The sequence below is a fragment of the Artemia franciscana genome, chromosome 17, assembly GCF_032884065.1.
Source record: "Artemia franciscana chromosome 17, ASM3288406v1, whole genome shotgun sequence".
Lineage (NCBI taxonomy): Eukaryota > Metazoa > Arthropoda > Branchiopoda > Anostraca > Artemiidae > Artemia > Artemia franciscana.
In genome coordinates this window covers 4,183,622-4,209,081 of record NC_088879.1, presented here as the reverse complement: position 1 = coordinate 4,209,081, position 25,460 = coordinate 4,183,622, and the positions used below count along the sequence as shown (strand labels likewise).

The window sequence follows — 25,460 nt, the reverse complement described above, 5'->3', positions numbered from 1 at the left end:
TTTTAACTGAAAGTAAGGAGTGACATTAAAACTTAAAACGAACAGAAATTACTCCGTATATGACATGGATTTTCCCCTCCCTAATCCCTCGCTCTTTACGCTAAAGTTTGACTCTGCAACAATTCTAATTTTTAAAACAATTATAAACTTTAGCGTAAAGAGCGAGGGATTGCGGAGGGGAAAACCCATTTCATATACGGAGTAATTTCTGTTCGTTTTAAGTTTTAATGTCGCTCCTTACTTTCAGTTAAAAAAAACTAGTTTTTTATTTAATCATTTACAGACGCGACATATTTTTCACTAAAATACCTTTTTCTTAACATGGTGTTACAGAAAGTTTATTCTGTTTCTTGCCTTTCTGAACTCCTCGAAATCAATCGGATCCTGAGTATTTAGAGTTTGTTTGTATAGCAGATCTCTTTTGTTTCTCTCACTTAAGATTTGGTCTATTTTTAATTCTAATCTTTAAAACAATTATAAACTTTAGCGTAAAGAGCGAGGGATTGCGGAGGGGAAAACCCATTTCATATACGGAGTAATTTCTGTTCGTTTTAAGTTTTAATGTCGCTCCTTACTTTCAGTTAAAAAAACTAGTTTTTTTTATTTAATCATTTACAGACACGACATACTTTTCACTAAAATACCTTTTTCTTAGCATGGTGTTACAGAAAGTTTAGTCTGTTTCTTGCCTTTCTGAACTCCTCAAAATCAGTCGGATCCTGAGTATTTAGAGTTTGTTCGTATAGCAGATCTCTTTTGTTTCTCTCACTTATGATTTGGTCAGTAATCCATGGCTTTCGTGGTTCATCCTCCTTCTGTCTGACAGCTCGTTAGGGATACGTTTTATCATAAATTGGCAGTAAAATAGACATGAATTTATTGTAAGTTCAAAGGATCATCTTTTTGATGCAAAAGATATTTAATGTTAACTGGCCGCTTTGAAAGAGTTTGACAAACCGTCTTTTGGTCAATAGCACAAGTTCCAGTTCCAAAAATAAGTCTTAAAAAACAAAAGATTTTGAGATTTCAAAATTGACGTATTGTAGACAAACTATAGACAAAATATGTCATATTATGGATAATATATTATTTAGACAAAGTATGGACAAAATCTGGCTGAAAATGACAAATAATTGGGTGCTTAGGGGACATATTCATGCAACTGAAAGTTTGAAACCCTGATCTTGTGTATTATTTTCATCATCAACCTTCTCAAATTCCGCCGGCCATATTAAAAGGAGTCAAAAGGGGTTGGTGAAAGAAATTTTCAGGTTCCTCAACCGGAACCTGAAAATTTCCATTAAGGTAATAGGTAAACTTGCTTGAATACTTTATGTAGACCCATATTTTAACAAGGTGGGTCTCTTTAAATTAGTCTGTAACGATAGAAATCAAAAGAAAAGATAATTACTAGGCTATGCATAATGGATAGTATGTTAAGTAGGCTAATAAAATTGCCTTTTCAGTGTGAAGCCTGTAGCATATGATGTCTATTAATGAAATTATTCTGTATTGACTTCATTTGATATCTAGCCTAAATTTGAAGGTAATTTAAAACTAACAATCATAGGCTGTAGTTGTAATTTATTGTTTTTGCTTGGGTTAAACTGTTTACATTTTTGCCAGCTGGTAGGAGAGTATTTGCAACAATAGAAAATGTCTGGTTAATGTTTTTATTAACAGACTACACAGGTAGCTAAGGAACAAACATAGGCTACCTCTATATTCAGGATTGCATCCTGATCCAAATTTAACATACATTTACATCAGAAATGAACTTTATTCCCCCATAAATATGTAACAAGGTAAATTTGTGACAGTGATAAAATTGACTTACCAATGAAGTGAACATACCACTTGTTGCCTTTTTTTATGTTCTTTACAAATATATTAATTTCTTTTACTGTAAATTCAAATTTAAGCACTTATTAACATAATCTTAGCTTGCTACAAATAATTTTTTATCTGAGAAAATGTAGCATTATTTTAACAAATATGACCAAGAAAAGATGGTGCTGAGAAAATATAATATTTTTTGTGAAAAACAAGCAATAACTTATACTTTTATTGAAAATTTTAATTGAAACTTACATTTATAGCTGAAATTGCAGCCTGAATCCAAATCTAACATGTACTTTAATCATAAATAAACTTTATTCCCACCCCATCCCCCTAATCTGCAAATATATACCCTGAATTGGTATGCAGTAGGGTAAGACAACCAGTACTGGGGCACTTTGATCACTCTGCCTATTTGGGGACAGAATTTTTGATTAGATCACAACATGTCCAATACTGGGAAAAAGGACTTTAATCTTGGATGTCCAATCCATACATTCTTCTGGGTTGCATCCAAAAAACCTGTTGTCTTTTGTCCCAGTATTGGACATGTTGCAATCCAACCAAAGATTCTGTCCCAGAATAGGTAGAGTGATTGAAGTGTCCCAGCAATGGTTGTCTTACCCTTAAGTTCACTTTTGATGCAAATGAATATTAAATTTAGATTCAGGATACAATTCAGAGATTCAAAAGGTAAGTTTGTTTCTTATCTACCTGAATAGTCTGTTAATATAAACATTTCCAAGAATGGGAAGTAAATTTTTTGTTGTTCATACTATTGACTTAAGAATAAAGTGAAACTACCTCTAAATGTTTCTTTTTACATTTTCTTTACAAATATAATTATTGCTTCTGTTGCAAATTCAAATTTCAGTACTTTTTGAAGTTTTGAAAATGACCAAAATATTTCTAGATTCTGGGTAAACAAAAGGTTTAGAACATTGGTCCAAAACTTAAGATTTCATTATACATGAATTTTTTAATTTTACAATATTATGCTGTTTTCTTCTTCCTTGATGCTTGATGTTCAATTAAAATATGGGTTTTCTATAAAATATTAGAAATATGAAAGCCAGCAAAAGAAGGTATAGATAAATATCCCATGAGGTTCCAATCCAAAGCAGTATTTAAATTTACAGATATTCAAAATGTTAGCAAATTCAGGTTAGGTTAGGTTTAAAGGGCTTAAATTTGAATCTGCAAATAAGTGATTTTTGCATTTGTATAAAGTTTAAAAAAAGCATCAAGCACCTAAATGTTTTCTCTTCATAAGTCAAAAATATGAACAATGAAAAATTTTCCAAATGGGTAGTTATTAAGTACTGGAGGCATTATCTTAGACTGTCATAAAACTTCAATCTTAACTTTCCTTTTATCAATTGCTAGGCCTAGCCTACAAGATAATGAGAGGGTTCATTTAAATTTGAAGGATATTGACCAAACTCAATTATTATTAGTATCTTATGTATAAAAATTTATGATAGAACAATTTAATTGAACAATGAAAGTAAGGACAGTTTTTGGACTAGTAAGCTTTTTTTTTACATTTGACTATTGTGACTAGAGCTTTTATTGCCTCTATAAGCTATATTTTATCATGACCCCTAGTATTAGTGCACATGTGGGGCTATTGAGAAAGAAACATGTTAAGAAATCAATATTCAATATGGTACCACTTCCAATCAGGCTTCTTTTAATAAATACACTTTCTCTTTTGTTAACATAGGGTGGCTTTGGATTTGGAAAACAATGCAAGAAAAAATTGAAAAACAATGCATTGACATTTGATTGCTTCTAACCAATTTTCTGAAACAAAGCAGCATCTATAATTTTCTTTAAAAGTATATGTTGAAAGATTGCCTATAACTTGTGTTGTATATTTTTACTTATTTTACACAAAGAAATTTTTTAAACCATAGGCATGTCTTGTCATCTTTGAATATAGATTGAATATTTTGTGAATATAGATATAGATATCTATCTTGTCTATCTGTTATCTTAATCTAAGCTTGTTTAATACCTTTGAAAGATATGCAATTTTTGAAACAAGTATTTATTTTCATTGTGTATTTGAAAATTTAAATGGTATCCAATATGAAATGTTGAACATTTTGATTCTCAGCTAAAAGTAGAACTTGTTTTTTCTCAAGCTGCAAAGATTTGGGATCCTTAGTGTGTTCCTATGCCTGTAGGTGCTCCTTGACTGGCAGTATGGTTAAAATGGTATATTAGCAGATCTGCATTCTTTGAAAATCACTTCTGAATTTTTATTAATATTATTGGTATTAACTTTCTCAAAAGAAAAGCAACAAACTTTTGCAACAAGTTCCACCAAAGATTTATGTATTATCTTATTTGACCCTTTGGGCATGAATGAGGAGACACTATTGGAAGCTTTATTTAAAAAAAATCATTTTACTTTTTGTAAAAACTACTTTTATTTTCTAATGTATTGAAATATATATTCCATGCAAGATAATCTTTATTTTAAAATGTTTTTAAAAATTACAAATCGAGATAAAAAAGATAAAAGTACACTTCAAAGATTTAAGATAATATAAACAGCAGCTGAGTATGGATCACTTTATAGATGATCAGACAAAATTGACCAAGAGGTTTGTTTTGTTAGAGATGATAATTGATTGTCACTGTGATATCCTAGTCAGAGAATAACAGCTGTCATTTGGTCAAATCTCAGTGGATGACCAAACAAATAACCATTATGGTTCTGAATTTAAAGCTAACTTTGATGCCTAAATTGAAAGTCAAAAATTTTGCATATTTGAAATCTTATTTGGCAGATGCAGGCTTTTCAGTCAAGACTACTCAGCCATTTTTCTTTTGATTCACTCTGTGATGGAGAGGGTTACTGATTTGACAGCACTTGGTATTAACCATGTGACATATAGCAATCGCCAATTCTGTCGGTCTGTCTGTCTGTCAGTCCTGGTTTTGCTACTTTAGGCACTTCCTGGTAAGCTAGGACGATGAAATTTGGCAAGCGTATCAGGGAACAGACCAGATTAAATTAGAAATAGTCGTTTTCCCGATTTGACCATCTAGGGGAGAGTGGGTGGCCAGTTAATTTGCAAAAAATAGAAAAAATGAAGTATTTTTAATTTATGAGTGGGTGATTGGATCTTAATGAAATTTGATGTTTGGAATGATATTGTGTCTCAGAGCTCTTATTTTAAATCCCCACCAGATCTGATGACATTGGGGGAAATGTAAAGTCCCGGTTTTGCTACTTTAGGCACTTCCAGGTAATCTAGGATGATGAAATTTGGCAAGCGTATCAGGGACCAGACCAGATTAAATTAGAAATAGTTATTTTCCCGATTTGACAATCTGTGGGGGGGAGGAGTGGGGGGCCGGTTAATTTGGAAAAAATAGAAAAAATGAAGTATTTTTAACTTATGAGCGGGTGATTGGATCTTAATGAAATTTGATGTTTGGAATGATATTGTGTCTCAGAGCTCTTATTTTAAATCCCGACCGGATCTGATGACATTGTGGGGAGTTGGAGGGAGGAGAACCTAAAATCTCGGAAAACACTTAGAGTGGAGGGATTGGGATGAAACTTGATGGGAAAAATAAGTGCAAGTCCCAGATACATGATTGACATAATCGGAACTGATTCGCTCTCTTTGGGATAGTTGAGGGTGGGGGAGTAATTCTTAAAAATTAGAAAAAATGAGGTATTTTCAACTTACGAATGGGTGATTGGATCTCAATGAAATTCGATGTTTAGAAGGATATTGTGTCTTAGAGCTCTTATTTTAAATCCTGACCGGATCTGGTGACGGGGGCGGGGAGCTGGGAGGGGGAAATCTAAAACTTGGAAAAGACTTAAAGTGGAGGGATTGGGATGAAACATGGTGGGAAAATAAACACAAGTCCTAGATAGATGATTGACATAAATGGAACGGATCCGCTCTCTTTGGGGTAGTTAGGGGGGGGGGGTATTTCTAAAAAATAAAAAAAATGAGGTATTTTTAACTTATGAATGGGTGATCGGATCTCAATGAAATTTGATATTTAGAAGGATATCGTGGCTTAGAGCTCTTATTTTAAACCCGACCGGATCTGGTGACATTGGGGCAGAGTTGGGAGGGGGAAACCTAAAACTTGGAAAACACTTAGAGTGGAGGGATGGGGATGAAACTTGGTGGGAAAAAAACGCGAGTCCTAGATACAGATTGACATAACCAGAACGGATCCGCTCTCTTTGGGGTAGTTGGGGGGGGGGTTAATTCTGAAAAATTAGAAAAAATGAGGTATTTTTAACTTACGAACGGGTGATTGGGTCTCCATGAAATTTGATATTTAGAAGGATATCTTGTCTCAAAGCTCTTATTTTAAATCCTGACCGGATCTGGTGACATTGGGGGAAGTTTGGGGTGGGGAAACCTAAAATGATGGAAAACGCTTAGATTGGAGGGATTGGGATGAAACTTGGTTGGAAAAATAAGCAGAAGTCTTGCATGCGTGATTTACATAATTGGAACGGACCTGCTCAATTGGGGGGGGGGGGGTAATTCTGATAAATAAGAAAAATGACATATTTTTAACATACAAAGGAGTGATTTAATCTTCATGAAACTTCATATTTAGAATGACCTTGAAACTCAGATATCTTATTTTAAATCTCAACCGGATCAAGCGTAATTGGGGGGGGGGGCAGTTGGGGGGACCGGAAATCTTAGAAAATAAATGGGAAGAATAGAAACCTGTCTAAGATACGTGACTGACATAACTGGACCGGATCTGCTCTCTGGTGGAATTGGGGGGGGGGTAATTTTGAAAATTGAGGTATTTGTAACTTACGAAAGGGTGACCAGATCTTAATGAAATTTGATATTTAGAAGGATCCTGTGCTTTAAAGTTCTAATTTTAAATTCCGACCAGATCCTATGACATTCGGAGGAGTTGGAGGGGGAAGCCGGAATTCTTGGAAAACATGAAAATTGGGGTATTTTTATCTTACGAATAGATGATCGGATCATAATGAAATTTGATTTTTAGAAGGAATTCATGTCTCAGAGCTCTTATTTCAAATCCCGACCAGATCTTTTGACATTGGGGGGAGTTGGGGGGGGGGAATCTTGGAAAAACACTTGGAGTGCAGGAATCGGGATGAAGCTTGGTGGATAGAATAAACAAATGTCCTTGATACGTGATTGACAGAATCGTACTGGATTCGCTCTCTTTGGGAGAGTTGGGGGGAGGGGTTCAGTGATTTGGCGAGTTCAGTGCTTCTGGACGTGCGAGGGCGATGTAAATTGGTAGGCGTGTCAGGGAGCTGCACAATTTGACTTGATAAAGTCTTTTTCCCAGATTTGACCATCTGGGGGGCAAAAGGGAGAGGAAAAATTAGAAAAAATTAGGTATTTATAACTTACGAGTGGGTGATTGGATCTTAATGAATTTTGATATTTAGAAGGACTTTGTGACTCAGAGCTCTTATTTTAAATCATAACCGGCATTAAGCCTCTTATTTTCCTTTTTAAATCAATCTATTGATTCATAGAATTTTGTTAGAGCTCATACCATATGATCTCTTGGCTCTTAGCTCTTCTTGCCTCGTCACAAGTGCCATATGAGCTCTTAGCTCTTGTTTTTTTACTGGCTATTCTAGGGCGAGACTCAAGGTGATGTTCCTGGCAATAGGTTGAATAATTTCTTGCGACACCTCTTGAAAGATTTAGCTGGTAAGATAATTTTATTAGAATTGATTATTTGTAATTTCCGAGAGTATCTAAGGGTTAGTCTACATTATTTTTTCCAAGGGGAAGAATGTAACAAGCCTTTTTTTCAAGAGCCTGTGACTTTCAAGGAAGGTGTACTGAAATTATAGAGATCCTCGAATAATAATTGTAGTGCGACAATGATGTTCATAGCGCACAAAATGTAAATTGCCTGGTGTAAAAACCAAGGATATGTTAGTTGATAATGGTCTTACAGGTCAATTGTACTTCTCATAAATCATTAAGGAAACTATGCGAAGTAACCAAATTTTTGAAGTTTGTTTTACTCTATTCTTGAAGTGGAAAAGAACGGGTTTTATGGGTCTAAAGGAGAAAGTTCAGTTATAAAATAATAAAAATTAAATTAAAGTCTGTTTTCTTACCATAAACAAACTGAATGAATGCTTCATTTTCTATTTGTATAAGTATAATTTGCGACTGTGTTACTGCAAATTGACTACTTGTTAATTTTATGTATGATCCAAGTGACATATAGGAATCGCAATTTCTGTCGGTCCCGGTTTTGCTACTTTAGGCACTTCCAGGTAAGCTAGGACGATGAAATTTGGCCGGTGTATCAGGGACAAGATCAGATTAAATTAGGAATAGTTGTTTTCCCGATTTGACCATCTGGGGGGTGGGGAGGGGTTGGGCCCGGTTAATTCGGAAAAATAGAAAAATGAAGTAATTTTAACGTATGAACGGGTCATGGGATCTTAATGAATTTGATTTTTGGAAGGATATCGTGTCTCAGAGCTCTAATTTTAAATCCCGACCAGATTCGGTGAGATTGGGTGGCTTGGAAAACGCTTAGAGTGGAGTTATCGGGATGAAACTTGGTGGGAAAAAATAAGTAGAATTCCTAGATACGTGATTAATATAACTGGAACATATCTTATCTTTTTGGAGGAGTTGGGGGGAGAGTTAATTATGAAAAAATGAAGTATTTTTAACTTGCGAAGTAGTGATCGGATCTTAATGAAGTTTCATATTTAGAAGGATCTCGTAACTCAGATCTCTTACTTTAAATCCCGACTGTATCCAGAGTCATTAAGGGGGGGGGGTGAGAAAATCTTGGAAAACACTTAATGTGGAGAGATTAGGATGAAACTAGGTTGGAAGAATAAAAACAAGTCCAAGATACTTGAATGACATAACCGGAACAGATCCACTCTGGATCCGGTGACATGAGGGAGTTAGGGGGGGACCTAAAATCTTGAAAAACGCTCAGAGCTTAGAGTTTTTCAACTTAAGAAGGAGTGATCGTATCTTAATGAAATTTCATATTTAGAAGGACCTTGTAACTCACATCTCTCATTTTAAATCCCGACCGGATCCAGCGTCATTGGGGGGGGGGGCGGAAATCTTGTAAAACACTTAAAGCGGAGAGATTAGGATGAGACTTGGTTGGGGGAATAAAAACATGTCCAAGATACGTGACTGGCATAAACGGACTGGATCCGCCCTCTTTGGCGGAGGTGGGGGGTAATTTGGAAAAAATATAAAAAATGAGGTATTTTTAATTTACGAACAGGTGATCAGATCTTAATGAAATTTGACATTTAGAAGGATTTTGTGCTTTAGAGCTCTCATTTTAAAATCCCGACCAGATCCGGTGACATTGGGGGGAGTTGGAGGGGGAAACAGGAAATCTTGGAAAACGTGAAAATTGAGGTATCTTTATCTTACGAACGGGTGATCGGATGTTAATGAAACTTGATATATAATAGGATCTTATAGATGCTCCATTTTCAATTTGAATCGGATCTGGGCACATAGGGGGTTGGAGCGGGGAAATAGAAATTTTGGAAAACGCTTAGAGTGGAGAGATCGGGATGAAACCTGATGAGAAGAATAAGCAAAAATTTTAGATACGTGATTGACATAATTGGAACGGATCTGTTCACTTTAGAGGAGCTGGGGGTAGGTGTATTGATTTTGAAAAAGAAATTGAGGAATTTTAACTTAAGAACGGGCGACCGAATTATAATGAAATTCAATATTTAGAAGGAACTCATGTATCAGTACTCTAATTTCAAATCCCAACCAGATACGTTGACATTGGGGGGAGTTGGAGGGGGTTACCGTAAATCTTGGAAAACGCTTAGAGTAGAGAAATTGGGATGAAATTTGGTGGGTAGAATAAGCAAATGCCGTGGATACTTGATTTACTTAATCGTACTGAATCCACTCTCTTTGGGGGAGTTAGGGGGCGGGGTTCAGTGCTTTGGCGAGTTTGGTGCTTCTGGACGTGCTAGGACGATGGAAATTGGTAGGCGTGTCCGGGAGCTGCACAAATTGACTTGATTAAGTCGTGTTCCCCGATTAGACCATCTGGGGGGGGGGCTGAAGGGAGAGGAAAAAGTAGAAAAAAACAGGTATTTATAATTTACGAGTGGGTGATCGGATCTTAATGAATTTTAATATTTAGAAGGACATCGTGACTCAGAGCTCTTATTTTAAATCCCGAAAAATTATGCAAAAAAAAAATATTATTATCAAGTCATCGAGGGTTCTTGTGCTAGCATTAATTGAATGAAATAAATGATGCATTACTTTTTTTTTTACAAAAAGCTGAATTACACATTGTAATCGTTTCAAAAATTTAGAAATTGTATTTGATTCCGATTCCATTCCTCGTTTCTCACCATTCTAATTTTTGATATTGGTTATTATAACATCACTTATTTACTCCAGTTCTTTGGAGAATAAATTTGATTTTATTTTGTAGGAACTATTGCATCAGTTATTGTTAGTCATCCATTCATGGTAGTGACTGCAAGAATGTGTGCACAGTTTGTGGGCAGGGAGTCACTTTATACGTAAGTGAGATATTGTCTTTTCCATTGAAAGTTGTGACCTTTTGTAAAGTTCTAAGTCTTGTTCTCGGCTCAATCTCGCAACGTCACTTGAAACTTTTGTTTTACTTATGTAATAGAATTTAGAAAGCAATTTGCTGTTGTTCAGGCAAAATATTAAAAGTTTGACTTCCCAACTTTAAGCTAAACTGTTTTCGGCAGTTACTGTTGTTTCTTATTATTTTTATATTGTGATTTGTAGTCACTATTTTTTTGTGATCTTAAAATATTAAATATTTTAAAATAGTTATTATGTCAAGATTATTCGGAAATCGGTGTCACAACGGTGGCAGTCTTGTAAAAAGGTCTTATAAAGAATTCCGCTCATTGCATTAAAGCTAATAAGGTAATTAAGAATCGTAAATTAAATAATAACTTTTCTTCGAATGATTTCATATTGATTTAGGAAAAACAAATTAATTGTAAAAAAGCCTGACCAAGATTTGTCTGCAGCTGTTCAATAGATTCCAGCTTACAAACCAAGTTTAAACAAGACTGTAATCCAAGTAGTTATACAAAATGTAGACTTACCAAACTTTGGCTGAATCTTCGTGCGGCAGTAAAGCTAAGAATCAGTCTAAATTTTAGATTCTTCTATGGTTTGTGTTCAGCGTTAGGTAAACAAAGAGAAAAGCAGCTCTCCTTCTATTCACCTGGTTTACTCAGCATTATTTACCTAGAAGTTTTTGAGTGAGTTTGGCGGATTCTTTGTTTCTGTATTTACATTTTATTTCATAAAAGACGGCTATTAGTCATACAGCCGAAATGTTCGGTGAGGTTGTATTTTGTACCCTCTCGTCCAAAATTACTCATCATGGTTTATGCTCCGGGATTTTTAGTGTGCTATTTATCTGCTCTCCTACAGTTATAATATACCTACAAGAAACAGAAATTCTCTTATCATTCCATAGCTGAGGTTCAGTTCTATTTATCAATCAAATGGAATTTTTAAATTCGGTGGATATAATTTTTTAGATAAAAAAGACTGATTTTTTTTTTTGAAAAATTGCTTATAAAAGTAATATCATAATTATAGCTTGGTGAATGTGATTTTTGAAAAAGGGGAAGTACCTAATGATCTTAGGAAAACCTTAATTAAACCACTGTATAAGAAAGGTGACAAGAGTGAGTGTCGTAATTATCGAGGTATTAGCCTGGTCTCTGTAGGCAACAAATTGCTTAGTAATATGATACTTTTTAGACTGAGAGATGCTGTAGACAAAGTTTTAAGGGAAGAACAGTGTGGATTTAGAAAAGGTAGAGGATGTGTCGACCAAATTTTCACTCTTAGGTTAATAATTGAGAAGTCTCTTCGTTGTCAAACACCTTTGGTCCTCAGTTTTATTGATTATGGGCAAGCTTTCGATTCTGGTGATAGAAGAGTGTTAGCAAAGGTCTTATCCTTATATGGTATACCAGAAAAATTTATTACAGTGATTTGTGCTGTTTACGGTTAAGGTAGGAAATGAGGTTAGCAACTCGTTTTGTATTAAATAAGGAGTTAAGCAGGGTTGTGTTCTATCCCCCTTTATGTGGATCATTTTGATGGACTTCGTCTTAAGGAGCACAGGAAAGGCAATTGGAGACCACGGAATCAAATGGGGAGAAAAATCGCTCCTGTACTTAGATTATGCTGATGATTTAAGCATATTAGATGAAAGTTTGAGCAAAATGAATGAAGTTTTAGAGGTTTCACGAGTTCAGGGTGCTAGAATAGGCCTGAAAACTAATGTGAAAAGACTAAGTCACTAAGGCTAGGAATAAGGGAAGATTAAAAGGTGACTTTGGGTAACGAAAAGATTGATCGGGTGGGTAGCTTCACTTACCTTGGTAGTATTATTAGTAAAGACGGTCGGAGCAGTGAAGATTTTAAAAGTAGAATAGCTAAGGTTCAGGGTGTTTTTTATAGTTAAAAAAAAGTTTGGAAGAATAGAAAGATAAGTCTGCAGACCAAGATTAGAATATTGGAAGCTACAGTAATGACAGTGGTCAAATATGGCTCTGAAGTATGGTTGCTCCGAAAAGCGGATGAAAATTTACTTAATGTTTTCCAGAAAAATTTCCTACGGATTGTTTTGGGTACCCGGCTAACTGACCGTATTTCAAACAGTAGGTTGTTCGAAAAATGTGGTTCAATCCCGCTTTCTAGGGCAATAATGAAAGAAAGGTTGAGATTGCTAAGCCACGTTCTGCGGATGAAGGATGACAGATTTTCCTTGGCAAACCGTCTGGGGCTACACGGAAAGCAGGTCGTCCTTGTTTGGGTTGGGAGGATGTCATAAATAAATATTTAAAGGAAACGGGAACTTCCTGGGAGTGTGTAAAGAGGGAGGCCTTGAATAGATTAGGTTGGAGGAGGAGCGTGCGTAGCTCTGTTGGCCTCAGGCGGCTTGGTGCTGCAGTGAGTTATTAGTAGTAGTATTCTCACTCCAAACACCCAACTTTACACCAACTGGCGCAAATAACCTTTTTAAGTCACTACAACAAGACTGCAAGTCTGCAGAAGGGTAACATACTTATATAATTAATTTTGAGATATCTATTTATGGAGTTAATAACTATAGGTAACGAGGTAGCCTAACTCTTTAGAAAGAGACGTAACCTGATGAGCTTTGAGAGAAGGCATGGGTTAAATATTGATTACTTTTAGACGATTCTTTAGCAGACAAACGATACAGGACTTGGAATCAAAAGGCTATAGTTGACTAAATAGTTAATTCGTAAAATAATAGTTAAATCACTAACACTTGCTCTACTAAATAATCTAATTAATATAAGGTTCAAAATGTTATCATCGCGTTATCACAACAATAGGGTATATATAAACTATATGCCCTAACCATGTATCCTTTTTCAGACAGGGAAGTGGGTATTCCAAAATTTTGTAACTCAACCAATATATCCTTTAAGGTCTCAGTAATGTGGGTATTTCAAAACTCTTGAGTAATGTGGGTAGTTCAAAACTCTTTATCTCAGTGAAATTTTTATTTCAAAATTTTTCTAAACTAAGCAGTTTGCAATTTTGCGTCTTTTATTGGGTTTTATTAAAATCAATTTCTGACTCTTGATATGGTCAATCTTACGATATTTTCGAAAGTGCTTGTTTCAGGAGGAGCATTTGTATATTTTGCATGACGGAGAAACAATGTAGTTTATGTCATAATTGAATCCCTGTGGTCATGAACGGTATTTTGGGAAGTAACTATTTTAGGGGTATAATATATTTTTTAGTTGATCATTGTTGTTTAGAGTTCAGTTCGTGAGTCCAGTGGAATGAGTTTTACAGAAGTTTTGAGTTCAGGAAGAGTAAAAGAAGTAAAGTTTGCAAAATCTAAGAACGAAAGAAATGAATGTCATTAGTAAAGTATGCAAAGTCCCCTGCAGTGCGCTCGGACTTTGGTCTGATAGTTGCTGTCGGACGTGCCTGGAATTCCATTCCTGTTGGGATTCGACGGTCCTGTACCATAGGATCCTTCAAGAAACGGTTGAAGAATTTTTTAATCAAAAAAAAAAAATTAAATTATAATATTGATCAGTTATTTATATTGTTTAGTTATCAAGATTTCATTAATTTATTTAATTATTTAGATTGAATTTATTTATTTAGATTTGGGTGGTGTGAGTGTTGGATCCTCGATGTATATATATATTTTTTTTTATTTATTTTTTGTAAGTAGGTGGTGCGGAGACCGGTTGTACTCGGGTGAGGATTGGTGAGTAGACTCTAAATATATTTTAAGTGTGAATGTAATTAATAGTTATTTATGTTTTGTTTTGTTGTTTTTTTTCCCAAATAACGGGCCATTGAGCCCTTTGGGATATTTTTTGTTCATAAATGGATGGATATTGGTAACAAAAGGAACTTGAACTTGAAAGCTTAATCTCAAAGACACGATGTAAATGAGCTTTCATTTTTAGCTCTTGACATGATTTGAGACATTTTTGCTGAGCAAGAAAATTGAGACATTGAAAAAAAAGTTAGGAATTGGGACTGTTCGACATTGCTTATTTCAATAATATTGATGGACCTAAAATTTCCAATTTTGCTCTACTAAAGTGCCAACGTGCTTGCATCCTTGGGTAACTAGTTTTTTACGTGGTAAGATTTGATAAACCTTTATCTAGATAAAATATATATATATATAGATAAAATATATATATAGATAAAAATAGATTGAGGTAGACGAGAAGCTTGCGCTGTTATATGTTAGTCTCTGGTGACTTGGTTCTGCAGTGAAATGTTATTAGTAGTACTACTAGTAGTTTTAAATACCGTTAAAACTCCCACCCACCATTCTTCGCGTCTCTACTTAGTGCCTTTTGGTGTGGTTACATTGTGATTATAATGACATTCAATCATTAATTTTGGAATAACTAGGATTAGTTCCCAAACCATTCCCGGATGATATTAAGCCGAAAGAAGTACCAGCATATGAATGTGTGCTAAGTTTGGTAGTGGGGATTTTTGGCTGGGGTTGGAGGGACCACGGGCCCACTTTTAGCCCTCCAATCTCACACTTTGAAAAATAACTTGTATTCCAACTTGATTTAACATCTCAACCTGGTTGCTACTACTTAAATATATGGGATTGTCTATTTACTTATGTATGGACATTTATCCATGGGACTGTAGGTCTTTTGTAGAATTTTTTGGAGTTTTTCTCCTTTCGTTTGACTGATTTTACCGTTAGAATCTTTTTTAATATATATCTCTTGATTCCTGGATTCTTATGCTATCATTTGGTGACTTCCTTTTAATTTTACTTGGCAGGTTTATATATATGAGAATAAAAATACGCAAAATATAACTGCATTTATGGTAAGGAAGGTTGTCTTTAGATGTCAATAAAAAAATAGTCCAAAAGATTGGGGTGAGGAGCTCCCCCCTTTTCTCCTTTCATGGCTTAGATATTTTATACTTCAAGGCACATTGAATTTAACTGCATACAAAATAGGTGGGTAGGGCCAGGGGCCCCCCTGGATACGGCTCTGAACTATTAAGTATGAAAGCACCAACATTGTCTATTTCAATAAATATTATATTGGGAATTTTAAGGGTGTTTAATCTTTCGAAACTACCTTAAGTTTTTCTTTTTTCTCTTTTTTAAGTAAAAAATGCAAATGTGCTTTACTCATCATTTGCTCCCACTCCCATCACTGTATTTTGCTTTTAGACTTTTTCTTTTCATATTTTTTTTTCATTTTAGGGGTATTAGATCATCATTTCGAGACATTTTTTTGAGAGAAGGCATCCAGGGTTTATTTGCTGGCATCACTCCTCGTTTGATCGGGGAAGCCCTTGTTGTAGTCATTAGTGGTCCTCTGGCTACTGCTATCAATCGGTCAAACCAATTTGTCGAACCAAGATGGATTCGACGATTTGCTTCTTTTAGTTTTCGGGTAAAGTTTTCTTTTAACTCTGTCGTTTCTTTTTGATTATGTAAAGCTGCCGAATTTTGTAATTTTTGCGAAAAAGGCAGGATTTTTGCCTTGCACATTAGGGGAGTGGGGGGTAAATCATAGTGGACCTGAATCCAAAATGTCTTAGGTACAATTATTCTGCATATTATGTAGTAAGAATTGTTTTCTGACTTCAAACTGTCCAAATACTTTACTCCTCCCCTAATGTGCAAATATATAGGCCTAATTATATATTTTCCAGATATTATGTCACTTGTCTTTGTCTTGTTTTGCTCTAAAATGAAAGAAACCGAAAGGTATGAGCCTCCTTATATACGTAATAATTTCTGCTCGTTTAAGTTTTAATGGTGCTTTCTACTTTCAGTTTAAAAATAAATCAAATATTTTATTTAATTTATCATTGTTTTTTCAGATAATGCTGGAAAATCCAGCTTCAAGGAAATTCTCTTCCCCCATGATAAATTCCTCCATGGAAAGATCCTCCCGCGTAACTTCTCCGCCCTGACCCCCCCCCCCACCAGAAAAATAATCCCCCCTGAAAACGTTTGTATACTTCCCAATAACCATTACTGTATGTAAAGAAATGGCAAAGTTCATAACTCGCAGCCCATCCCCCGGGGACTTTCGGGGATTAAGTCGTTCTCAAAGACATAGATATTAGATATTTTGACTAAGGTGAAAAAAGTGGGTATTTCAGAATTTTGTCGGATGATCCAGGTTGCAGCGGTAGCTGGCTGTCTAGTGGGAGACGATCACGTTCCATTGTAAATAATAAAATAGCCCATAACTCCTAAAACTAGAGTCAGATCAAAAATATTCGGTGCAGTGAAAATGTTAAAAGTGGAGTAGCCAACGGCCAGGGTGTTTTGACAGTTGAAGGAAAGTTAGACGAATGGGACTATACGTCTGCAAACCAAGGTTGGAATATTTGAAGCCACAGTGATGGCAGTGGTTAAGTGTGGTATGGTTCTGAAGCATGGCCACTACGAAAAACGGATTTGTTAGATGCTTTTCAAAGAAATTAACTACGGTTTGTTTTTGGTACCTGACGGACTGACAACATCTCAACAGTAGACTGTACGAAAAGTGTAGTTCAATCCCGCTCTGTAGGACGATAATGAGAGAAGGGTTGAGATGGCTCGAGTATGTTCTACGGATGAAGGATGAAAAATTACTAAAGATTGTTATTTTCGCTAACTGTCTAGAACCAAACGAAAAGCAGGTCGTCCCTGGTTGGGGTGGAAGGATGTCGTAAGGAAAGATTTAAGGTAAATGAGAACTTTCAGGGAGGGTGTTAAGAGGGAGGCTTTGAATAGATAGGGATGGAGGAGGAGGGTGTGAAGCTGTGTTTGCCACAGGGGGCTTGGTGCTATAGTGGGTTGTTAGTAGTCGTAGTGTTGACTAGTGCAAAAAGACGCCGTGTCCTTATTTAGTGGGGAAAAAATTTGGGTCCTGACTCAGTGCAGTAAGTTTTCAGTATAGTTCTCAGTCATTTCTGAAACGAACTCATTTCTAGTTGTGGACTGACCCGGTGAAAAAAGGGACTGAGTGCTAGGTTGGTGTAAGAAAAAGATAATGCATGGCTCGATGCAAAACCAGCTATGTCCTGACTTCCTGAAAAAAAAAATCAAATACAAGAATGACTTGATGCAAAAGTAAGCCAAGTGCCGAGTTACTAGAAGAATGAGCAAAATTCTGACTCCGTAAGAAAACCAGCTAAGCCTTAATCAGGTGCAAAACTGAGTTATCTCCAAGCCACGGAACTCCGATGAATCGGTAAAAACGATTCTGATAAAATTAAATTGATCCAAGCTGCATAGTTTTCATAATGGTGTGTTTGTAGGCTGCTGTGTGGTGGCAGTAATTCCTGACACAGTGAAAGATTAGCTTTTTCTGAAGGACAGTATTTTGGTAACCCGATGCAGAAACATGGATGAGCTGGTGTAAAAACGAGCGAGTCTATGCTTGCTATCTACAGATTATAGGAAGAAAGTGTGCCTCTGGCCTCTCTAACACCATCTCAACCACTAGTTGTTTATCATTTTATTATATTAGCCTTAAACTTGCGGGGCAAATACCCTCAGCCGATGGAGCATAACACAAACAAATTACAGAAACTTTGGAGCTGGCTAGTGCTTTGCCTGGGAAGCTTATTGGTCTGCAAATTTATGCAGAAATTTGTTTTGGCGTGAGCACCTGTGCTCCGAATTTCAGATGGTGTTAGTTTTTCAGAATTTTAGGTCAATTCCATGACAGGCTGCCAGAGAGGGTATATCCACCTCAGGTGATAGAACTAGAAACTTGAAAAAAAAAACTTTTTCAAGTTCCAACTTTTGTCTATCACCCTTTAGTTGGGGGTCAGCCAGTTGACCCGGCTGTTTCACTGGTACATATATTGACTTAGAACATTCCTTCTGTTGCTCGTGCGACGTGACTGGATCCCTATGGTTGTTTGGAGGATTAGAAACATAAAAAGGCTCTCTGACTCTTCAACTCCACCATCGTAAACAACGCTGTTTTATTGACATTCTGCAATAATTGAATTTTTATTCGAAAACAGAAACTTATTTTTGCTGAAGATAGGGGTGAAAATTTAGTCCGAATTTCATAATACAAAAAATAAAAAAATTCGCGAATCATATATTCAGCAACATTAATTTCCTTGTTAAGATACATTGAAGATTTTGTTGAAAGCAAGCGCCCATAAATAACGGGGATTGTTTCAATGAAAGACGAACTTAACTTTGTTTAAAGATAACTAAAAGCAATTCCTTTTATAGAGAATCCTTGCTTGCATTTATTGAAATGCATTAAGAAAATGAAACTGAACGAAAAGTTCTATTTACGTGTTAATTTTGTATACTTTTGAATGAAATGGAATCAAAAGAGGAGTGACAGAAAAGTGTCCTTTTAAAAATAGTAAAACTGTCTTAATTTTTGATCCCTCTTAAGTTTTCTTGTTATTATTTTTTAAACCGTCCCTTCTTTTGAAAACAGATTTAAAGTGATTAGGTTTTCTCTGTATTTGCTTAGAATTCAACTGATTTTTTCAGGGTCCACTTCCAATGTGTAAGTTTGTTTTTGGAGTATTTCAGTGCTCATAATTACTTCATGAGAGCTAGAGATAAAAAAAAAACTGTAAATAAAATATCAGTAAAAACTATATAGTCCCAAACTAATGCTTATCGAAAATTTTGACAGATTATTGAAATTTTGTCTAAATCTTAATGTACAATCCTTAATTCCAAACAGAGAATCTGCTGGGAATTTTAATTCCAAAAAATACCTATATTCCTAATATTAACCAATAACAGCATTATGTCAATAAAAAACCAACACAAATCAATTCAAAAGACGTTTCCAAAAACAAAATTTGTCAACGGAAGCGAAAGAGCCATACTAAATCTTATGACGAGCAGAATTAAAGTACGTCAGCTTAATAAAGAGTGGCATGTAGTTCCTTTTATATTTTTGTATTGGTTTCATTTAGAACGGAACGGAAGCCTTAGAAAATCCAGAAAATCTCATTCAATCATTAATTAGAAAATTTGTCAGTTGATCAAAGGTAGACCGATCAAAGGTGCACATTATTATATGGAATAGCTCGGTATTTACTTGTTTGTAGGTTTATTTACCAATGAAAATTGTAGTTAGATATTTTTTCCCATGAAGTATTGCTATATGTTCTCTTTTCCAGGCTGTAGTTAAGGGTGCATTCCTACACCCCTTCCGGGTTGTGTCAACAACGATGTCCGTTAACAGATCAAGGTAACATTTGGCAGTACTCTTTAGGAATTTGAACATTGGAATGACTTATTTAGTTTTCTTCTCAGTTTTCAGATTTTTTTTTTTTTTGGATATAAAACCATTTCTCGGCGTTAATGATTTTAGAAATGGCCTTTCTTAGGGGTGAAAACGTTTGACAATTATTTAGCTGTTCTGATCTAACGAATTGTTATAGACAATTAACAGGTGTGCCTGTGTTACCTGTTACCTGTGTGCCTGTGTTGTAGATATAAAAGCTAATTTTATATCTACATGTGTTTTAAAATTTGACTTGATGACATCAGCACAAAGCGCCACATGGTGCCTGAAAACGGCATTTTGGGTGCCACTTCTGGAGTGGAAAGGCTTGAAGAATAAATATGGTGCCATCATAATTTCATGGTTAAAAACCTTAAACCTGAGGTTTAGAATCCCTTATCTTGTATATCCCCCCCTCTCAGCCCTCCTAATATTTTTTATAAACCGTCTACTGGCTAACAGAACACCACAGAGAGCTGTTTAACTTCTCATTTAAAAGCCGGCATCAATATCTGCGTGCGTTTTGTAGATCGCCTTGACAAGACTCACCATGAAGCGACATCTGACACCAGATATGGCACTTTTCGGTGCCGTATCTAGAGTTGAAAGGCTAGGAAGCATGAAATGGGCATCGTTATAGTCTTCATGGTCGAAACCCTTAACCCTAGTTTTAAAATCTTCCCTCACGTATACTCTCCCTCCCATTCTCTTAACCAGTTTCGTAAATCGTGGGCTGACTAACGGAAGTAGTAGGCTACTACAACATTGTAGAGAGAGTCATAATTGCTTATTTTAAAGCTCTGGTCATATCTACGTGCACTTTGGAGAATATTTCCTGATAACTCAATAATACGAAGTGCCATTTTCCACCTAAAACGACATTTAAAGTACAATTTCCCGAATAGAAAAGCAAAGAATTATGAAAAGGGTATGATACAATAACCAGAGGTTTACAATCCCTCTTTTTCTGATAGGAGTAAAGAACAAAGATGAAACCTTAAAAGAACAAAAACTATTGCTTCGAAGTTTTAAGCATCATTTATTTGCAATATTGGTTCAAATAAACCGACCCGTAGTATTTTTCTAAATTCTGTAGAATTTGAAAAACTGGCATAGAACTTTACCAAAAACAGATCTCCTTGAGATTTTTTCAATTGTATTCTAAAATTTAATTTTTTCAAGGCAGGTGAAAGACTATTGAAAGCTTTATAAATTCTTCTTTTATTCTCTGCGGGGTGCTTAAGGACTTTCTGCTCTTAATCGGGTTTTGTTGCGTCGGTCTTGTTTTCAGCAAAGCACTAGTTTTTCAAAATTCTAAAAATTTGGGAAAATATTACGAGCCAGTTTATTTGAAACAATACTGTAGATATACGTTGCATACAACTGCGAAGCAATAATTTTTGTTTGTTTGAGTTTCATCTTCGCTCTTGGGGCATTGTCATTAGAAAACCTAAGGAATAGCTGACTACGTGTTGTCCAGCTTCAAATAAATAAATAAATAATTATTTTAAACATTTAAAGGCAACCAAATTACAAATTTAAATACGCAGATCGGTGTCAAAAGCAATAGTTGGAAATCACGATATCTTTTATATAGGGTAGATGGATGAAGGATAAGGGCCCAACAACTTCTGCTCTAAATCTTACGAGTTTCACACTTTTCCCCATTTACCTTTTTTTTCTTTTTTTTCTCTATCGTTATTAAGCTATGAAATGTGTGATTCGGGGAAAAGTAAAAATATTTTGGCCACACCTGTTTGAATTCTGTTAGTAATTTAAACAGTAAATTTATTAAACAGTTAATAAATTTTAATTAAACAGTAAAAATCGCTGAATGCGTAAAAAACTCGCTGAATGCGATGGTGTAATTTTCGTTAAGATTCTATGACTTTTAAGGGGTGTTTCCACCTATTTTCCAAAATTAGGCAAATTTTCTCAGGTTCGTAACTTTTGATGACAAAGACTAAATTTGATGAAACTTATATATTTAAAATAGGGATTAAAATCTAATTTTTTTATGTATCTTTTAGCATCAAAACTCCGTAACGAACTACAGTTCGTTACCACGAACTGTTTGATTATGATATTATAAAAATTAGATCCTGAAAGAAGAATCTAAAAGGCTATAAGGTGAGAACGTAGGGAAGGTTTTTGTAAAATAAAGTTTTAATTCCATAAAATCAAAGGAATAATATAAGAGGATGAGACCCTTTGCTACAATGTCTTAAACAACCTGTTTTTCGAAACTAGCTCAACTCGAAAAGCAACCTTTTAAGGGATGTAGATTAACTGTTTTGGTCTACTGTAATATTTTATCATTGGCTTAGATAGCATTGAATTGAAAACGGAAATGTGACTTAAAACAAAAGGATAGAATGATATTTATGCTACTACGTAATTTCAATAATAATTATAGGAATTACAGTGGAATAGGAAAGTATTATTTTAGAATCCGTGAAGGATAAATAGAAAACAGGAATCTTATTCCCATTGTAAGTTCGTAGTTCAACTGAAAAGGCTGATTTGCCACCCTATGACTTGAAACAAAACAATTAAATGATGATTTTGCCAATGCGTAAGAGGCATTGGGAAATTCCTGGTTTTTAATAAATTATGTAACAACACAATTGAAACAAAAATATAAAGACTGGAAGAAAAGTTGAGAAAAAAGTTTTTTGGTATCCTTGACGTTATACAATATTATATATGATTTTGAATGAGCCTGAACAGCTAAGGCAAAAGGCATGGAAAAATATCTGAGTTAATGCAAAAACATGCAAAATGTGACCCACAAGCATCACAACGAATCCCAAATGGAAATAACGGACAAACGAATCTGCGGTTACAATCTATGTGACAGAGATGATCTCATTGAATCGTAAATGAAATCTGGGAATAGAAGAGGATCAACAGTAAGAATCACAACAAATACCAAGAGTAAATGAATCCTATAAAACGGTGGGTTTTTTGTTGATTTAACAGGAAGGAGTTTGATGCAATAACAGGAAGGACTTAAAACTAAAGAATAATTCGATAATTATGCTATTTTGTTATTACAGAGTCAAATATATAAAAGCCTTCCGCGTCCTGAGTACTTTCATTTCACTACCTTTTATTCGGGGAATCTTTTTGTATATTTATACCGATAGATTATTTATATTGTCGGCAATGAAGTTAAATTGTCATTTGTTTTTGTTTTTTTAAATGTCTAGCAAAGACATTCATCTTCAGTAAAATTTATAATAGCTATTTGTGACTTCATATAAAAACTTCGGAATAATTGACTATGGAAAAGTATTCTTGTGAAAACTTCAACCATTGCTAAGCACACTTTCAGATGTTAGTAAAGTGAACAAAATGATAAGAAACTTATAGGAATGTAACAGCATTAAGTTAAAAAATTCTTCCAAAATTACGAATTTTTACAAAGTCTTGATCTATCTAGATCGTTTTTTCACACCAAAAGACCAAATTGTCGAAGATACAATTTTTCTAAAGAAATGATGTCATCTAATGTGTAAAACAATGTCATGTGTGAATTTTCTTGCATTTAAATGTAAGCAAACTTAACGAAATGTTTAAAATATAATTTGTCAGTAAGGAGCCAATGCCGTTCTGGCGTTTAAAAGATTTAAGGGACAGTAGGCCTACTCGTGTTTGTAGTAAGTTCGAGTTGCTTCTAGTTTTATTTGTTGTTTATTTTAATTTGCGTTCATTTTAGAATTTATTTATTCACCTATGCACAGGCTATAAAATTAAAAAATATTGTCTTCATTTACAAGAAATTGGATATACTTGTAATCAAAATACAGATAGATGTGGAGAAAGAAAAGATATATTTGCATACGTATCTATTGTTTATCAATGTCCTACGTATCTGTTACCATTATGTTCGATATGAAGATTCATTTTAGTTTTGCTTGTTTTTGTTTTCAGCTAGTTTTTAATAGCCCAACCACCTTGAGGTTTTCGCTCTTGTAATATATTTAGCCAGTCTTCAAAATATATCCCTTTATAAATTTTTTAGGTCGGAAAAACATAGTATTTATTGTCTGTAAATGATTGACGTTCCTCTTCTTTTCTAGGTAATGAAGTAGCTGCTGGGCAGTAAATTTCGAAGTCTCTGTATAAGCCTGTTTTCTGTTGCATTCGTCTTTTTGTGTATAGACGCTTATTTTTACATAAAAAGACAGTGCAGCAGAACTAGTTTCTTATAATTTTAAAGTTTAAATAAATAAAAAATCAAGGGTTCTAAACCTTAAGTTAAATAGAATCTCAGCAAAAATTCGCGTGTAGTTTTCTTTCTCTCATCTTTTCATATTTTACAAAAAAATAGAACCCTAAAAAAATTTCTAATCAATTTTCTTTTTTGCTCATTCTTCACCTAACGAATTTACTGCTCATTGAAGCTGTGCAATTATGAGGCCTCTGCTCCTGCCAAGGAACCCCTTCCTGACTCAACATTCAAGACCATTTTTTTCCTTATTTTAATAGAAATTAAATCAATAAAATATTGCTTCTTTGCATTCTTGCAAACTACTTGTTGATCCTAGAGTTAGGGATAGTTCATAGGAACGGAGTACAAGACAGATAAAATACAAAACGGCGTTCATCAAAACAATTAATGAAAATCACTTATTATACACGAACATGTGTTGGATACTTATAAGTTTAAACATCCCCTTTTAAGATGGGGATGTCATAAAGGAAAACTGGTTTTGTGGTTATGTCTCAAAAACAGTTTCGACAGATCTGTTTCTAGACCCACCATTTTATATTTACGGATTAATGCTAAACTGAAAAAAATGTAACTAGGCTTTTTTATATATAGAGTGAACCTTGATAAAAGTTGGAAAGGCAATCTTGCTTGTCGAAATGCCAGAATTTACCGTATCTATGTACTTAATAATGGCGAAATAATAATAATTATGAAGTGACTAAAATAATTCATTCTCTCAAATATGTTGAAAAACCATCGGAGAAAGAATAATTTTTGTTGAAAATATGTTCCGTATTCATTAAAGAGCCAACACCGCTAGTTGTTTGGGGGAGTTAAATGAGAGTTGCGCAATTCAGCGTAGTCTGTTTGGTTTAAGATTGTTAACTTAGAGAATTCGATTTATGCATTTAATGGCAAAAAGTTGGCAATGCGGAACCAATGAATTTAATATGTTTTGATTATGGACGTCTATGCTGTATGGATAATCTCAAATGTGTTATTGTCAAACTGAAAAACCATTATATGAATATAATTCTGCCTTTTCTTGGGAGAAAATACATCGTTTTCATGTATTGGATTTTCAGTGAAATGATAGTGCATAGATTACTTTTGCATAGCTTCTGGTGTATAGAAGAGCATCCTAACCCCCGAAAACCTTGGGGTATTTTCTTTGGTATCTAGGCTTGCATGAGAAGGCTAGAGGAATTTTTTAAGAACCTAATAAAATTATTGATGAAGAATTTTAATCATCCTTCAAAAGATAAATACAGTACGGCCGTGTGAAATACAAAAGGGATTGTATGACATTTTCGAAAATGTTAAAGATTAAAGCGTTTCCAGTTGAGTCATAGCACATGTGAAATCTTTTGAAATTGTTGAGAAAACTTTGCTCGGGTATATGGATAGAACATGACAAATAGATTCATTAGAATGTCAATAACCAGGAGAATATTTTCAGTATCGTTATTTGATCTCTAACGCCAAAAAGAAGAAGAACAATAGGGAATTTTTTTAAGACAAATTATTTTTAGGAAACAAATTAGAATGAATATTTCGGCCCTATATCCAAGG

The 25,460-nt window shown here is 34.7% G+C and overlaps 2 protein-coding genes across 3 annotated transcripts in view; both read left to right on the top strand.

Annotated features, from left to right (window-relative positions):
- LOC136037707 (uncharacterized) overlaps positions 1–25,460 on the top strand; it is a 98,915-nt gene that overhangs the window by 37,369 nt on the left and 36,086 nt on the right. Inside the window, exon 1 of one of the 2 annotated variants that reach the window (XM_065720469.1) lies at positions 1,170–1,305. The exons of the other annotated variant lie outside the window; for it this stretch is intronic. The gene's annotated coding sequence lies outside the window, so the exon portion shown is untranslated. Of the gene's footprint in view, positions 1–1,169; positions 1,306–25,460 lie in introns of those variants that run through there. 2 annotated transcript variants of the gene reach the window in all.
- Positions 1,222–24,195, top strand: LOC136037708 (mitochondrial carrier homolog 2-like). Its single transcript, XM_065720473.1, has 7 exons — positions 1,222–1,260; positions 1,294–1,312; positions 10,318–10,408; positions 14,122–14,157; positions 15,652–15,844; positions 19,563–19,633; positions 23,755–24,195. Exons 3-7 carry the CDS (start codon positions 10,353–10,355, stop codon positions 23,756–23,758), a joined length of 360 nt encoding a protein of 119 aa, XP_065576545.1. The 5' UTR covers positions 1,222–1,260; positions 1,294–1,312; positions 10,318–10,352; the 3' UTR covers positions 23,759–24,195.